A 17,266-nucleotide genomic window follows, 5' to 3' on the forward strand; every position below is an offset into this window, starting at 1 on the left:
GAAGTGACTTGCCCAGGGGCCAAGTTTGAACTGGGAAAAATGAGTCTTCCTGACTCCAGGTCTGGAACTTATCCACTGTGCCACCTAGATGCCCCTCATCGCTCAGCTCTTCCCTGCTTGCTTTAGACCCCTGGGGTCTGGGCACTTTGAAAAGAGATGTACTAAACCTTCCTTCATCTTTACTTGGAACCTTTCATTCTTCCTTTGTTTCCTGGGCCTCAGCACTGCTGCCAGACTCCTTCCTGGCACTCCCCTCCCTCCACTAGGGATGGTGAAGGCCTCAGGCACTAGTTGAGTTACCATTTCCACTATATTGCACACACACACACACACACACACACACACACACACACACACACACACAGAGAGAGTTGGCTCTCCTAACTCCTCATGACAGAGATGCCCAAATGTTCTCAGCCCTTTCTGCTCTCTCGTGCTCCTGACTTTGGAAGCATCTGCTTCTTTCCATTCCCACCAGGTTTGTTGAATCTCCCCCATCCTCAGACTCCCCAGACCTCTTCACAGTTTTCAACTCTACATAATGAAATCCAGACTCTGAACTTGGTTTCTTTCCTACATAAGCAAGTCTGCTGTTTGTATAAGGGATGATTATGGCAAGTCATGTAACTTTTCAAAGTCAAGAACACACTGTACAGAGAGAGAGACAGTTTGTGGATCCTGTCATCATACTGATCTGGGGCCTGCTCTCCTTAAATCCTGGCTAGAGTTGAGTAGAAAGTTTAGTTCAAATGAAAAGAATGAATGAATGAATGAGAAAGCACTAAGGAGGTACTTGCTAAGTGCCCAGCACTGTGCTGGTACAAAGGTAAGAGCTTAGCTCTAGCCAGAGAACCTGAGTTCAAATCCCACAGTCACTTAGCCTTCCCTGAGTCTCAGTTTCCTCATCTGTGAAAGGACAGGGTTGGTCTTTCAGCTACATCTCTATGAATAATCTCCAAATGAAACATGACCCATGGGAGCTCATGTTCCAATAGGAGACTGAACACCCAGGATGCCAGGTAGCTCCAACTGCCCATCAGGAACATACTGACTGGATCTTTGCCATGGGTTGTGAGCTTCTTGAGGGGAAGGTCTGATTGCCATTTTGGTCTCTGTATCTATAATTCTGACAATGTGATGATCATGAGCTAACCTTGTTCTCAGAGACCCTGAATTCAAGTCTCACTTTTGACATACACTGGGCAAATCACCTTGCCTCTAATCATATGTAGTAGGTGTCCAGTGGAGAAAGTGCTTCCCCCAGAGTCCCTGAAGCCAATGAAATCACTAGTCTAGACCTCAACCCTTCCAAAAAAATTCCTCAAAGTGACCTGCACATAGTAGGTACCTAATAATTATTTGTTGTTGAAATATGTACTAATAATAATGATGATGGTGGTGGGAATGATGAGGATGGCAGTGAACGTGGCACCTTCCAGTAAAACTGGTCTTTTTGCTGTTCCCTAAACTGGACATTCCATCTCTTGCCACCATGGTATTGCACACAACTCATGCTCCATACCTGGCATGCTCTTTCTCCTCACCTCTGGCTCATCTCATGGGTGACTTTTTCCCTATCCCTGGATAGTCTGTCCTCCCTCCTTATATAACGATGCATCTATATCTCATGTTTTCTCCCAGTAAACACAGGTTTCTTGGAAACACCACTTTTTATTTGTCTCTGTGTCCCTAATGCTTGGCAAAACAGAGAAAGCTAAATAAATGCTTGTTGGTTGAAATGAACGATGGTGGAGGTGTGTATCATGGTAATAGTTAAGATGCTGATGATATTGCTAGAAGAGATGATGATGGATGATGTCACTTATCATGTTCATGGTGGCCAAGCTGATATGAACGGTCATTTAGAATGATAATGGTGGTAATGGCGATGGTGAGAATTGAGTATGATCGAGGCTCTAGGATAGCGATTTCCTTCTCTTGTTTCTTACTTGGCCTCCAGTCCTTGGTCTCGTGTGTCACCTGGGACAGTGATTCTCAGGTTTCAATAGCCTGCACTGAGCAGAATATTGAGTTGCTCCTCTTGAAAGGATCTGAGAAGCAGGTCATCTCTCATCTCTGGTTTCTAGCCTGGCCCCTTCAAGAGAATGACCTCAGCGGGCAGCTCCTCTGTGTTCTGGGAGCTTGGGTAGAGTACATGAACTACTCACAGGGAAAGACAGCCTAGGATAGCAAGGACAGCCCTGGTCTTGAACACCTCGGTCCAGTTCCTAGCTCTGATGCTTATTAGTTATGTGACCCTAAGCAAGTTCCTTAACCTTTCTGTGCCTCAGTTTCCCCATCTATAACAGGAAGAAATAGTGCATTCATTGCCCACCTCACAGATTTACTGTAAAGAAAGTGCTTTGTAGCTCAGGATTGGTTGGATGTGAGGAGATATATCAAATATATACTCTTTACAACATCTTTTGGTTCCATTAATATCCCATTAAATAGAATTTTCTTTTTTCAGTTTTTTTAAAACAATTGTTAACCCTAGCCTTATATATCAGAAACAGGAACTATTTTCACAGGGGAGGGTGAACTTTTTAAAGGGGGATATTGCTCCTTTATGTTTATTATTCATTTATTTACTATTAAGTTTATTATGACTCCTTTATGTTGAAATCTCTAGCCATAAATCTTCAGGAACTTTAGCTGACATGCTCAGTGGATCCAGGATACTTTGACCTTCTGAATGCCATCTTGTTTCTGAGACCCCAGGACCATCCCACAAACTCTAGGCACTTCAGGACTCCAGGGAGGGGCATCCCTGATCATGGTGCTGCTGCTTATCTGGAGGGCATGGGGTTGAGTAAGACTTCTCAAGTTTTCTCAGGGGGTGGGAGAGTCCTTAGAGTACTTCATGGCTGCCAGTGCAACCTTGAAGGCCTAGAGGGTCACATGTTTGGACTTAGTCAAAGGGCAGTACTTCAGGACTTAGAGGGCCACATGCTGCCTCAAGGCTATAGGTTCCCTGCCTCACTCCCCATCCCAGTCCTAGGGTCAACATGTAAGGGCTTTTCTGTCTAAATCCACCCCCAAGCCATCTTGGAAACTGGGCCCAACTAAGAGGCAGGAAGGAATGAATAAATGACTACTTAAGATCCAAGAAGGGTGGGAAGAGGATTGCTCTGAATTCACAAGATCCAGGAATAACAGGAAAATAGCAAATAAATGCATGAAGTAACAACCCATTTTATAGTTCCCATTGAGATTCTTCATATCTTAGATAAAATTATCGATATCTTCTATTTTAGTATCTATAGAATTCCCTACAGATTATCCGTTCCACCCTTGGCCCCTCCCTGCTCCACAGCATTAACCACCTTAGGTTTAAGAGTATTCCTCATGGGGCTGCCCTTTTGAACACCTTAGCTCATAAGCCCCCACTAGTCTATTTTTCATTAACAATCAGTCACTAGATACAGCTCTGAGCAAATACTTTACTATGACGGAATGGTAAAATAGTAGATATAAAACATTCCTTCTATAAATCTGCTAACTACTACCCAAGAAAGAAAGAAAATGTGTGTGTGTGTGTGTGTGTGTGTGTGTGTGTGTGTGTGTGTGTGTGTGTCCTCTATGGGAAGATTAGCCTCAAATTTTGAATATAGTAATAGTGAGACACAGAGGTAGAGCAGTCTGGCAAACCAACATGTCAACCAAGCCTGACAGCAGATTGGATATTCCACACCCAGATTTCCCCACTTCACCAAGAAAGAAGGGGAGGCTGTGTCCTTTTTAACTCTTAAAGGTATGAATCAAAATGCCAAACACTACTTGGCACAAAATAATGAAACTGCTTTTCTTTTTTTTTTTTTTAAAGAAATGAGATATGTTGTTTAAAATGTCTTTCAATATGGCACCATTGTTCACTGACAAATTACAAACTAGAGCTCAGAACAGATCTCAGAAGTCATGTGGTCCAACCCCATCATTTTACATGTGAAGAAACTAAGGACCAGAGAGGATCAATTCCTTGCATGGGTCTCATAATAAGTAGCAAAGCTCATAATCAAACCAAGGTTCTTACCTCTTGAGGCTGATGCCCATTGATATCAGCTGTGCCTTTCTAGGGTCTGTGTCCCAACTCCAATGCATCCTGGCTGTGACCCTTGGTAAGCACTTAACCTCTCTAAAATTGTAGGTTGTAGGTATGTTGCTGACCTGCATCAGTGGAGGGAATTTTCACACTGATGAAATCATGGGTCTAGACCCTATTCCCCTGACACTCCACAAAAATGGTTATCTTTCCCAGAGGCTATTTAGGAAGTTGACCAGCAGCACTTGTGTGTGTGTATGCGAGTGTGTGCATGTGTGCAAAGAGGGGTTGGAAGGCAAGAAAGGGGGACACAAACCTACAAGGCTAGAGAAGCTTGAATCTCTGACACATTTCCAATGAGAAGAGACCAATAAGGGTCTGACCCTTTGGACACTGCTCATAAGCTCAGCTTCCTGACCAGGGACCCAGCCTGTTTTGTGGAGATCCATATGGAATGGCTCTCCTTTACTGTTTCTACTTCTCAGAGATTGTGGACCTCAGTTTCCCCATCTTTTGGGGGAGAAAGGGATGCTTGGGAGGCCCTGTACTGGGGGTGGCAGGTATTGGTTAGTTCCACTTTTTGAAGGTCTCAGGTCCTGATGCGTGGTACCCAGTTAATTCATTAGCATTATTCCCATGGCTGGCAGCCTGAGTGGGCCCAGAACATTAGCATATCCTACTTCCCCCCCAGCCCTCACAGAGAAGAGCCCAGTGGGAGGCAAAGGTACAGAATCAATGGAGGGGAAGAGAATGGTGTGTGTGTGTGTGTGTGTGTGTGTGTGTGTGTGTGTGTGTGTGTGTGTGTGTGTGTGTGTGTGTTAGCATTCCCTGGAATTTCTGCCTAGGAGCCAGAGGGCCTGTGCCCTGGGCTCTTGGGCTATGAGGCTGAGAGAGGGAAAACCCAGATTGCCGTATTCAGTGAAGCTGCTCTATTCAGTGAAATTGTCCAGAAGTGCCTCCCTATACCAGAGCCCACAGAGAGCCCTTAGGTCTGGGTTTGAGGCGTAGCTAGGGAAGGGAATAATTATCCTTCCTTCCTCTCCTATCCTGGAACCTGCTCCTGTCTTCCCCAGGAAGTGATACTGTATTGTTGGGAGAGGGAGGAGTCAGGATCTGAGGAACTGGGGTCTGGACACAAGGATGTGGGTCTGTTTTGAAAGTGATTGGAAGCAAGGGATAAAGTGTGTGGGGGGGGCATTGGGGGAATCAGGGAACACTTCATGGAGGAGGTGGCCTTGGAGCTGGGCTTCCAAGGTAGGGTTATGTTCACAGAATCAGAGGATCCCAGTCCTAGAGGTGGAGAAAACTTCAGAGGCCACCTACCCAACCTCTTCATTTTGCAGATGGGGAAACTGAAGTCCAGGAAGGTGAAACAATTTGAGTGGCACAAGCAGGATCTGAAATCAGACCCTCTGACTCCAGAGCCAATGCCATGCTGCATCTCTTACGGGGTCACTAAGTAGAGGAGACTTCATTGGTCCTTTAGTTTGTAACTTTCCTTTCAGCAGATGAGGAAACTGAGGCACAGAGAGGATGTCATTTACCCGGGTTCACATGACTAGTAAGGGCAGAACAGGAACAAGAGCCCCATGTCTATGGTGTAGTGTGGGGGGTGGGGAGAGGGTCTGAGTGTACAGAGGAGTGATCCCTGGGGGCACCGTTGTCTGAGACTTTGGAAGGCTGGGTAGGGAGAGGCTGGGGAAGGGCTTCATCCTGGAGCTGTAACAAGGGCCTCAGGAATGGCTGCTGGCACCCTTAAGCTCACTTAAGAGGGTTTGCTAAGCTCTTACTATGTGCCAAGAATTGGAGATGCAGAGACAAGACCAAAACAGTCCCTAAGATTCAGGAAGCTTACGTTCTAATGGAGATGGCATTCAGGGATATAGGTTTTTACAAGATACATACAAAGCAGGTGTCAGCTAACTTACACAGGATGACACTGGGGAGGGGAAGACAGAAAGAAAGGGACAAGGAAAATCCTTTCTGCAGAAAGCAGAGCTTGAGCTGAGCCTTGAGGGATTCCAAGAGCCAGAGATAAACAGGGAGTGCATTCCAGGCATGGAAAACTTCAGAAGCAAAGGCATGGAGATTGGAGATGGAGCTTCATGCCTGTTCAACAGAAAACATGCCAGTATGGTCAGTTGTAAGCACCATATTTTAGGAAAGGCTTTGACAGACTGGAGAGTTTCCTGAGGGGGAGGGATATCATGTCACATCAGAATCTGTCAAAGGACCCAGGACTATTTAGCTTGGAGGAGAGAAGACAGAGACATATGGCAGAGATCTGTGAAGTTTGGCCCCAGAGGGCAGAATCAGGGCCAACTAACCCAAGGAAGTGAGGCCGATTTGATAAAAAAAATCTTCCTAACAGTGAAAGTTAGGGCACACTGCTTCCAAAATGTCAGAGTCAGATTTGAACCTAGGATCTTCCTGCTCTGCCTTACACTATCTATGGTGGCAATAGATAAAAGCCTCCCTCAGGCCCATACATATCCAAGGCCCTTCCTGCTTGATAGGAAGTCTTTCCTGAGCTTGTGTGGGCCCAGGATTACCTCTACCCACTGGGAGCCATTGAGGTAGGCACTGAATAGGATAATACTATAACACATGATGATGGAACTGAGAGGCAGGGGACTGCCTGCCAAAAGAGTCCTAAACTCGGTGGCCTGGTCCTCATTCATTCCCTGACACCTTATGACTGCTGCCAGCCCCCCTCGGCAGCAGATTGCACTCCAGAGTGGTGGGTAAGCACTACCCCCTTCTCCCTCCCCTTCCACACAATTTTCATTTTTCAGAGGGAGGGAGTAGTGCAGGTTGAGCAGGAGTGGATGACAGGTTGTAATTACATTATCTTCCCCCTCAATTCTGCCTTCTTCCAAACTTCCCTGTTTCTGAGAGACAAACCACCCAGCCCCCAAAGTCACCATCCAGAGAAGCAACTCCTTTGAAGAAGGGGCCAGCAGCCCTTGACTGGCATCAGTCATCCCAACCTCACTGAAGCCTCCTAAGACCCAGACAGGATGTGGAATTTATGGGGAACCAAAATCACATTGAACACCATTTCCCCTCAGACCCTGGGAGACACAGCCCAGTACCCTGAACTCAAGCTGGGAACAGCAGTATCCCTCACCCTGGACCACTCACAGCCTGGAACCATGGGAGGAAGCCCTGGAGAAGAGGTCCCCTTTTGCTTGACAGTACTAACACCAACTGCCACTGATTGGTCCTAAGGGTCCCAGCCCAGTCTTCGAAGAGGTCATCTTGGGTCCCACTGCCCCCTTGCAGCCTGCCACCTGCTTCTAGGAGTACTGCAACCACAGCTAGTGAAGGCTGAGAAAAGAAAGTTCTTTCTACCAATGCCTTTGGCACTGCCGAATGGCTCAACAACAGAAACTGATACGATTTTATCAGTGGAAATGACATTAACGAATTACCATCTGTCTTGCCTCTGTTCCCTAAGGATTTTGGGACCTTTCCATCTGTCCCGCCGCTGAAACTTTCCACACGTTCTTGTCTCCCCCACTAGAATATGAGCTCCGTGAGAGCAGGGACGTCTCTTTTCTATTTGTACCCGAAGAGCTTAGCACTCATTCATCTACTGCTTATCCTCTCTGAACCTCAGTGTCTTCATCTGTAACAAAGGGGGTTAGGGCAACATAAGCTCTCAGGCCGCATGCAGCTGTGAGAGCCTCTGTCCTAAGGTCCTCTCCAGCGCTGCCATTTGTGGGATATTGAGTTTGGAGGAACATTGGATGTAATTCAAGGACACCCCCCTTCCTTTTACTGAGGAGGACAGAGGAAGGGACAAATGAATTGACTTCTCAGCTAGGGTTAGGGAGACAGTATTTGAACTCAGCTCCAAGTGGTTTCCCTGTAACACCAGATGCCTTGAAATCTCTACTTTTTGGCCTCTCGGATTTGGGACCTTCGAAGGTCCCTTCCGGACAGACACCGGCCCTCAGGTCCCTCCCAGATGCCACTTTCTGTTCTAAGGTCTTTCCAAGCTCAGACATTTCTTCCACGGTCTATGAAGCATGAGGGGTTAATCGCGGCAGTGTCTGGATCTGGATGTCGTTGACTAGAGAGAGAATTCATCAATTTGTCTATTTTTTAGCTCTGGTGTAACTGGAAGAGAAAGGGGATGGGGAGGACGGACTGGGACAAGGTGCCACGTGGGACAGTTGGGTGAGCCGAGCTCGGGGCTGCATGGCAAGGGGCAGGAAGGACTCCGCCATAGGGTAAGGGATCAGAGCTTGAAGAGATCTGAGTAGGGTGGTGTGGGGTACCTGCTGGCCCGGACAGTTCTGGTCTAGGTTCCCTCCTGCTCAGTCGGGAGGGAGGAGGTGCCCAGGAACCAGGACTGGCCCTGGGGAAGGGGAGCCCCCCTTCCCTGGTCTTGCTCCCGCCCCTCTTTCTTTCTCCCTGCCTCTCATTGGCAGCTGGAACCGCGTCGGGGGGTTTCCATGGCGACGGGTCGCTAAGCATCGAGTCTGTGGGAACCCAAGTCAGACAGTGCGAGCGGGGGAGTCCCGGAGGGCGAGCGAGAGACTGGCTGCGAGCCGCCCCACGGCCAGCTGAGTGGCCCGGTGGTGCCTCCCCTCCCGTCCCGGGATCTGGGGCTTGGGGGCTGAATCTGGCCGGGAGCGGGGCAAGCCCCATCGGGACGGGGCGGAGGCTGGGCTACTGGCAACCGAGCGGGCATCTCGAACCCAGGCTGGAGTTGGATTAGGACAGGTGGGGGAAACTGGTCTTCCGTGGGGGACTGGCAGGGAGTCTCCTGAGCCCTGGGTGGAGGGTAGGGGTGCCGTTCAGGACAGTGGGGCGGGTGCGGATAGCCCGAGCCCTGTTAGGGGGTGACGACTCGCAGGACTGGAGAGGACAGGCAGCCCAATCCCCGGCGCTAGGCGGGAGAAGGCAGCCCCGACGGAGCCAAGTCAGGAGGTGATAGCCGGCTGGGCAGTCCCTTGAGGGGGGTGGGGGGCAGGAGGAAGGACCCTGAACCCTGTCAGGGTGCACGATCGATCAGGCCGGGTGAGTAGGGCAGGTCGGGTGGGGAGCGGGGGGAGGAGGCTGGCAGCCAGGCGGGAGCCTGAGCGCGGGCAGGGCGCACGCCACCGGCGGCCCCCGCCCCTCCTGAGGGCCATGAGCTCAGGATGGGCATCGCTGAGTCCACGCTGGACGAGCTGCCGTCGGACGTGGCGGAGCAGCTGAGCAACGGCGAGCAGCTCTTGGAGCTGAGCGGGCGGCGGCTGCGGCGCCTGCCCGCCTCGGTGTGCGCCCTGCTCGGCCTGCAGAGGCTCTACATCAGTGGCACGGGCCTGCGCGAGCTGCCCGACGAGATCGAGGAGCTGCGCGAGCTGCGCATCCTGGCGCTGGACTTCAACAAGCTGGAGCACGTGCCCGAGGCACTGTGCCGCCTGCCGCGCCTCAGCCGTCTGTACCTGGGCAGCAACCGGCTGCTCGGGCTGCCCGCCGACTTCGCGCAGCTGCAGAGCCTGCGCTGTCTGTGGCTCGAGGGCAACTACGTGCGGCGCTTCCCGCGCGCGCTGCTCCGCATGCCGGCGCTGCAGTCCCTGCAACTGGGCGACAACCGGCTGCGCGGCCTGCCCGCCGAGCTGCCCAGCATGGTGGGCCTGCGAGGCCTCTGGCTCTACGGCAACCGCCTCGAGGTGTTCCCCAACGTGCTGCTGCGAATGGGCCGCTTGCGCATCCTCGACGTGGACCGCAATCAACTGGGCGGCTTCCCCGACCTGCGGCCGCTCCGCGCGCTCCGCGTCTTCTCCTACGACCACAACCCAGTCACTGGGCCCCCGCGGGTCCTCGACACAGTTTTCCTAGTGGGTGAGGGCGCTGTCGAGCGCATGGCCGAGCGGGACGAGCCTCCGCCGGCTCCCCGGCCGCCGCGCCCCCGTCCAGCCCCAGCCCAGGTGCCGGGTCCGCCTCCCAACGTGAGCTCTGAGAAGGAGGGGGAGAAGGAGGGGGAAGAGGAGGAGGACGAGGAGGAGGACTGCCCGAATCTCGAGCAGAACGTGGAGGAAGAAGAGGAGGAGGTGCTAGAAGGGACTGCGCTCTGTGCAAGGCGCAAACCCCCAGGTCTAGGGATCCCCAGCAAAGGCGAGCCCACTTGAGCCCTCCAGGCTTTGACTCTCTCAACTTTGCTTCTTTCCAGGCCCCACAGGGTACCTGGACCCCAGTAACAGCTGACCTGAGTAGCTGCCCACTCACTGCTTGGGGGACTTGATCCTGCCGGACTGTGCAGCCCAAAGGGGCTCCCCTTTCTACTGCTGCCTGGGCCTCGAACTATGGCTTGTCTCTGGGGAACATCCTCTGCTAGTGCTATCGACCTCCTGAAGCTGGCCTTGGCTTTAGGACCATCATCTCTCCCTGGGTCTGGGGAGGACCATCTACCATGCTCCCACAGGCCACCTCCTTCTCCCTCTCCTAAAGGTCACTACCTCTCACGGAGCATGGGAAGCACAGGTCATCTCCTAGAGGCACCCTGCTCCTAAAGGACTGGAAGCTGGTACCTTCCTACAGAAAAGGTCCTTCTGGGGCATGTTTGCCTCTGCCTGGAGCTGGGACTGGGGCATGCTAACCAGTCTAACTGGGCAGTGTTGGGTAAGAAAGCCTCAAGTTCTGGGGTCCGGCCTTTTCTGGCCTGTGTTTAGCACTGAATCACCTCCATCCTTCTGGGGGAATCCTACATACCTCTTCAGGCTATTGGGTGTAAGGCCCACCACCTAACCAGTATTCGACAACAAGGAAAGTCAGAATCCTGCACCCCACTTTTATCAATCCCTTGACCTTCTGGAGTTTGGAATGTCACTGCCTCTCCCCCCCCCCCAACTCCCCAGAATGGGAGCTGTTTCTTCCAGTTGTCAAGTTTGAAAAGACGCTGGCATTCCCATGTTGTGCCTGTACTAGGCCTCCGGTTCGGCTCCCTCTGCCGCCCCCCCCAGAGAGATTCTCTGTATGGTGGGAATCAGACAGTGATTCTGTCACTTCCCGGTTGCCTGCTCTTTCCATGCCCATACATGGGCACATCTGGGGCAGCTGCTATGAAGTGGAGGGGATGGGACCGACTGGCCCTGCTTCGCTTCCTCTTCCCTCCTAGGTCAGGGACAGCCCAATCCTCATCGCCCCCTCCTCATTCCCCTTGGCCAGGACCAAATCTTTACCCTCTGAGCAATAAAGGGAAGGTATTTGCTGGGGCAGAGAGGGCAGGGACTGGGGGTAACTCAGGGACACAGTCAGGGGACACAGAGACTGAATGGAAGAAGGATATTCTTTAAAAGAAAAATGATGTCTGTAAACATAAATTATATTTCCTGAAGAAAAAATTCTGCTTTCCCACATGCCTATTTATTTATAAGCCCTGGGAGATTGCTGGGCTCCAGTTAACGTCTCCTTCTGTTTCTCTCTGGTGGCCTGGCCAGCTTTGGCCCTTTCCTTATCATCCTCCTCCCCCACTCCCTCACCCAGCCAGCAGCCCTGCCATCTGTCTGTCCAGGCTCAGGACTGTGTGCCAGGAACCAGCGCTTTGCTCTCCTTCCATCTGAACTGGGGCTCGTTGGGCCAGCCAAGTGCAGGTCGGGTCTGTCTCCTTATCAGCCTGTGTTCTGTTACTTCTGCCCAGCCCAGCTCTGTTCTGTGTCAGTGTTTTGTGTCATTGCAGCCTGGTCTGTCTTTCTGCTTTGAGTACCTGGCCAAGCCCTCTCTGGTCTGTCTTGTCGATCTGTCTGTCTGTAGGTCTGTTTTCAGGCTCTGGGCACTATGGTGATTTTCTCTTAGCCTAGGCTTTCCTGGGTTTTTTTCCTGCCCCACCCTTTATCCCTTCCCCACACCCCCTGGATAACTTTGTCACTCCTCTGTACGATCTGTGTTCTTTGCCTGTCTTCCTTCTCTCTTTTCCGCCATCTGGCCTCTGCCTCTTTATCTGTTCCCCTTCCTGTGCGTGTGCTCGTCTCTGTTGCTTTCTGTCCTGATTCCTCTCCCTGGAGCTTCCTCTCTCCATAGCATCGCCTCCACCTTTCTGCCCCTATTCCCTGTCTCCCTGGGTGCCTTCCTGCTGCTCCCCCGCCCCCGGCCCCAACTGTACTGCCTGCCTGTTCCTCTGTCTCCATCTTTCTCTGCTTCATCTCCATCTCTAGCTAGCCTTGGCGTCCTGTCTGTGTTCTTCCTCTCTTTGGCCCCTTGGTCTGCCTTCTGCCTCTGTTTCACTTTGACGATTGTCTTTGTAACCCTGTGCTTAGTAGGGCATTTGGCACATAGTAGGTATTTAACAAATGCATCTGTCCTACAACCTGCCTCTTCCTTCCTCTCTGTGTTCCTCTGTCTCATTTGTCCTCTGCCTCTCTGCTGCTCTAGCCATGTGTTGTCCCTCCCTTTCTCCCAGGCACTGTCTGCCTGTCTGTCCACAGTGCCGGTCCTTGGCCCTCTCCATCTGCCCATCCCCTACCTCTGGGTGGCAGTCCCACCTCCTGGACTGCTCCCTCCAGTCTCTTGGTCCCTCCTTTCCTGTCTGCCTTTTGCCTCTCTCCCTCCCTCCCATCTCTGCTTAGCTCTTTCCCTCTTTCTTCTTAAATCGTTCAGGGAAAACAGCCACACCGAGAAAAAATAAGTAAATAAAAAGCCTTCCTAATGGTACAAGGAGATGATGCCAAAGTTTCATTGCTATGGTGATGGGTCATGAGCTTGGACTGAAAGGTCAAGCCTTGCCCAGCCAGGCTGGGAGGGAGCCATTGGGTGGGGGCAGGGAGATGCAAATTAGAAGCTGGCAGATAGGGAAGGAGAACTGGAAGCTGTGCTTAGGAGTCCAGGCTGGCACTGATGGGAACAACCAGGCTGCCTCTGCTGCCTCAGAGGCCCACCCAGCCCCATGCTCTGTCCTGGAGAGGGAGGAGAGGAGCATGGGGGAGTCTTCCCTTTCTTGCCTCAATGGTCCCTGGAGGGGGGGTGGGCAAGGAGAAGATGCTGTAGATATAGGGAGGAAGCTGGAAAGAATAAGACCCCAGTCTGTGCTCACAAAGGGGCAGGAGGGGAGCCATTACCTCTCAGATATCTTGGCACATGGTGTGTTTGGGATTCAGAAGAGCCTTGGGTTCTATTCCCAGCTTAGTGATCTTGGATAGGTCACTTTCTGGGCCTCAGTTTGCTCATTTATAAAATGATAGGGCTGTTTCCTCCCAGCTGTATCCTGAAGGTCATCCATTACTCCTACTCCCCAGCCCAGGACAGAGGTGGCCATAGAAGACCAGTCACATTGGGAAGGCAATTGGAATTGGAAGCTGGAGCAGGTGATTACAGAAGGAACTGAAAACTTTATAGCCACTTTTCTAATATCATACCCTCCCCACTCCTGATATAGCTTCCTATTACCCCCTCTCATGGCTGATACACCTAGCATACTTCCCAACGGTGTTTGGAGAACTCCCTCACTCAACCAATATATTGGAAATGGCTGCCCAAGTTTGGTTCATTCCAACCTAGATGAAAGCTGTCTGGGTAATGGGAGGGAGGAAAAACAGGCTGCTGCCATGACCTCTTGCCCTGGCTCTGCCTTTGACCCATCCCCCATTGCCTTTCTTTTTCTCAGACCAAGGCTTTGTGCAGAATGAAGGCTTCCCTGGCCAAGGTTTTTCAGCTTTTGGATGCCTCTGGAAAGGTTAAATCTGGGATTCTTAATCTATTATCCATGGACCCCTGAGTGCCCCTTGCACCTCTGCCCCCTCCTTCCCTAGGGATCCATGGATAGATTTCAGGGGAATTGTGAACTTGGATGGGAAAAAAATCTCTGATATAATTGGTTTCCTACGCAATCCTATGTATTTTATGCATTTAGAAACTTGATTTTGAGAAAGGTTTCTCAGGTTTCATTGACAAAAGGGGACAGGCCACAAAAAAATGTTAGGAACCGTTAGAGGCATTAGCTGAAGTGGACACAGTATGGAATTGATGGACTTTGTGGGACCTGGGAGGACATCGAATAACATTCTCATGAAATTGGATAAACTAGAGAGTAGGTCAAGGGCTGTTACCCTCCTTCCTCCCCCAAGCTCCCTCCTCTGGAGTCCTTTGGGCCTGCCTGTGGCTGCCAGGGCAGCAGCTCTGTCCAGAGGCTCTTTGCCTCAACAAAGCGGATGATACACAGAGCTGGGGACATTCCCAGGCCAACTGGCACATGGACAGGGAGGTCACTGGAACTGCTTCACAGATCTCTGGGTCTGACCCCACTTACTCCTCCTGCACTCTGGTCTGGCGTCACCAACCCATAGCCCATGTCAAGCTGGATGTCCCAGAGGCATCTTAAATGCAACCTCTCCAAAATAGGATTCATGATCTTTGTCCCCAACCTCCCTTCTTTCGAACTTACTATTTGTGTTGTAGGCTGTCTTAGGCAGGAAAACATAAAGGGCTCCCAGTTGGGGTCGCCTGGTATTTTCAGTGTAAGCTGGACCTTAGACACTGAGGATGGACTGAAGGAGAAGACAGGGAAAGAAAAGTCAAAGGAGCTGGTGCCTCTCCTTAAAAGAGAGGTACCAGTAGGGAAGCCTCTGCCTGTGTCCCAGCTGCCAGCAGGTAGCAGATTGTGGAGAGATAACTTCTGATAGCTTCCCTTGGTTGCTGTGTGTCTAGTCCTCAGCATCTGCAGATGAAGGGCTCACTGGAGTAGCTGACTGTTCTTGGACCCATGGGCAGGAGAGGTAAGGCATTAGAGATAGGAACATTGGTGTGGGGTACTGTGGGCTGAGAGAGGGTCTGCAGAATAATGGCCAGCATTTAGAGAGTGCTCTAAGTTTTGCCAAGAACTTTATATAATATGATCTCATTTTAGCCTCGCAACAAATCTAGGAGGTAGATGCTCTTACTAGCCCCATTTTAGTACTGGGGAAACTGAGGTCAAGTGACTTGCCCAGGGTCATACATTTTGTAAATGTCTGAGGCAGGACTCAAACTCACATCTTCCTAATCCCCAATCCAACAGGCTATCTCTAGTTACCTAGCTGCCTCTTGACGATTCCTCTTCAGATCTGGGTCAACCAGATGATTCTCTGGCTCTATGACCTCGAGCATATGCTACAGTGTCTCTGAGGCTCAGTTTCCCCAACTATAAAATGAAAAGTTTGGACTCAATGACTCCAAGGTATCTTCTAGCTCTGACTCCCACCTGTGCACATCCAGGTCCAGGCTCCCTCCTGCATCCAACATCACCAACTACCCATTGAATGTTTCACACTAAATGTCCTAGACAAGAGACATCACAAACTCAGAAGATCTAAAACGGGCCTCACCATCTTTTCCCCAAACCTATCCTTCTGAGTTTCCTAGCCAGATTACCCACCTTCTCACTCTTCTCCACTCCACATAGCCAGTCAGTCACCAACTCTTGTAATATCTACATGAACAATTGGTCATGTGTGACCTGTTCATTCATCTGACTACTCACTCCCTTTGTTCAGGCCCTCATCCCCTCTCTGCTGGTCTGCTACAACGTCATTGTAATGGGCCTCCGATACCATCACTTTCCCCACTCTGATCCCTCTTCCCCACAGCATCCAAAGTGATTGTTCTGAAGCACAGCCGAACCTGTCGTTTCCTTACTCAATGAAGTACAATGGCTCCTTTCTGACTCAATCAAATATCAAATTTTTTTAAAGCCAAATTGTCCCCTACCCTCACATGAAGGGCCACTCCAACTGGGCTGATCTCTGTTCCTCGGACACTATACTCCATTCTGTGCCCTTGCCCCAACTCACCACTGACTTACTTTCATCTCAAAGTCCTTCCCTCCCTCCCTTCAGGACTCAGCTCAAACACCTCCTTCTTATAGGAAACCTCTCCCCCCACAAGGGCCGTTCCTCCTTCCCTCCTGTTCCTTTGTGTGTCTCTACTCTGCATAGATTTCTATGCTTACACGTGTTGTCTTTCCCCAAAGTAAGCTCCCTGAGGGCAGAGCCCTGACTCATGGTAAGGGTTCAGTCCATGCTTGGTGATTAATTGGGTGTCATTCTATGTTTTGTGTTCTTAGGATCAAAGCCTCATTTGTGTAACTGGCCTAGAACCAGAGGGGACTTCAGAGTTCATGTGGTCCAACCTCTGCATCTTAAAGATGTGATGGTGGCCCAGAGAAAAGTGACTTGTCCAAGGTCATACAGAGAAGAAGTCACAGGGCTGGGTTTCCAACATGGGTGCCCTGATTCCAAATACATCACTCATTCTGTTGTAGCAGGCTGGTCTTCCTGAATATTCTAAGGTTCCACCCAGCTCTGGAGACCTTCTTTGTTCTTGGCCCCTCCTGGCTCTGATGGTACTCTCTGTTCCAACAACACTGGTCTACCAGCTGCTTCCCAAACACATTTCTTGCCTCTATTCAATTGCTCAAACCTCCCAAACCCCATGCCAGGAATTCCCTCCCTCCTTATTTTTGTCCACCAAAGCGTTTCTTTACGTGTACACCACCTCCCTGGGAAGTCTTCTAACTCTGATCTTCCTATGACACTCCTCAGATGTTCCCAGACCCCTCTGTCTGCTCTCCCCTATATCTGTGTTCTTGGAGTATCCTCTGCCCCTCCCTCCTCCCCATTCTTGTTCTTGGATGACAGGAATTCTGTCCTTTTTTCAGCTTTGTCTCCCAGATGGAACAGATGCTCCCCACCCCACAAGCCTGATGACATCCTTGGCCATAGTAGGTGCTTAATAAATGTTTACTGAATGTCACTAAGAAAGTGCTTCCCAGATACTCTCCTTGGGTTGAGAATGATTCCCCCATCTCTACTTCCAGACCCCTTCCCAGGATTCTTCTGGGTCTGCACCTTCCCAGAGGCAGGAGAAGGAAGCCCAAGGTTGTGTGGGTAGGGTAGCTGGGGTGGGGTGGGGGGACAGATTCTATGTCTTCTTCCCTAGCCCTCAAAGTCTCTGACTAGCTGGGTTTTTAGGGGCCCCCTGGCAATAGGATGCACCAGCTGTTTGGGTGGTACACAGTAGGGCTTTCTGTTCAGAGATGGTCCTCTGCCCTCCCCTACCAAATCTGATAATGCACCCCGCTGGGGTCTTTGGGAAGGAAAGGGCAGGCCAGGGTCAGCTCAGAAGCTCTACCTCCCCTTCCCTGCTTCCCTAGATTGGTCTTAACATTTAGGTTAGCCCAGTCACCAGGTTAGCCCAGCCACCCAGGTTAGCCCAACTACCAGGTTAGCCCAACCACAAGGTTAGCCCAGCCACCAGGTT

The 17,266-nt window shown here is 50.9% G+C and overlaps 1 protein-coding gene and 1 long non-coding RNA gene across 3 annotated transcripts; both read left to right on the forward strand.

Annotated features, from left to right (window-relative positions):
• Positions 1-8,507: 8,507 nt before the first annotated feature.
• Positions 8,508-16,875, forward strand: LOC140524413 (uncharacterized). Its single transcript, XR_011973707.1, has 3 exons — positions 8,508-8,776; positions 13,232-13,338; positions 13,638-16,875. It is a non-coding gene; the product is annotated as an uncharacterized lncRNA (long non-coding RNA).
• On the forward strand, positions 8,770-12,720 carry LRRC10B (leucine rich repeat containing 10B). Of its 2 annotated transcripts, XM_072638837.1 has the most exons (2): positions 8,770-10,092; positions 10,212-12,720. In XM_072638837.1, exons 1-2 carry the CDS (start codon positions 9,196-9,198, stop codon positions 10,281-10,283), a joined length of 969 nt encoding a protein of 322 aa, XP_072494938.1. In that variant the 5' UTR covers positions 8,770-9,195; the 3' UTR covers positions 10,284-12,720. The 2 variants fall into 2 exon arrangements, with proteins under 2 accessions (XP_072494938.1, XP_072494937.1); XM_072638836.1 differs by having other exon boundaries at positions 8,770-12,718.
• Positions 16,876-17,266: the final 391 nt, after the last annotated feature.

The sequence above is a fragment of the Notamacropus eugenii genome, chromosome 2 (assembly GCF_028372415.1).
Source record: "Notamacropus eugenii isolate mMacEug1 chromosome 2, mMacEug1.pri_v2, whole genome shotgun sequence".
Taxonomy (NCBI): domain Eukaryota; kingdom Metazoa; phylum Chordata; class Mammalia; order Diprotodontia; family Macropodidae; genus Notamacropus; species Notamacropus eugenii.

Bases quoted from the DNA above. Each gene is read 5' to 3' on its own strand.
- LRRC10B (XM_072638836.1), top strand. From the start codon at position 9,196: ATGGGCATCGCTGAGTCCACGCTGGACGAGCTGCCGTCGGACGTGGCG.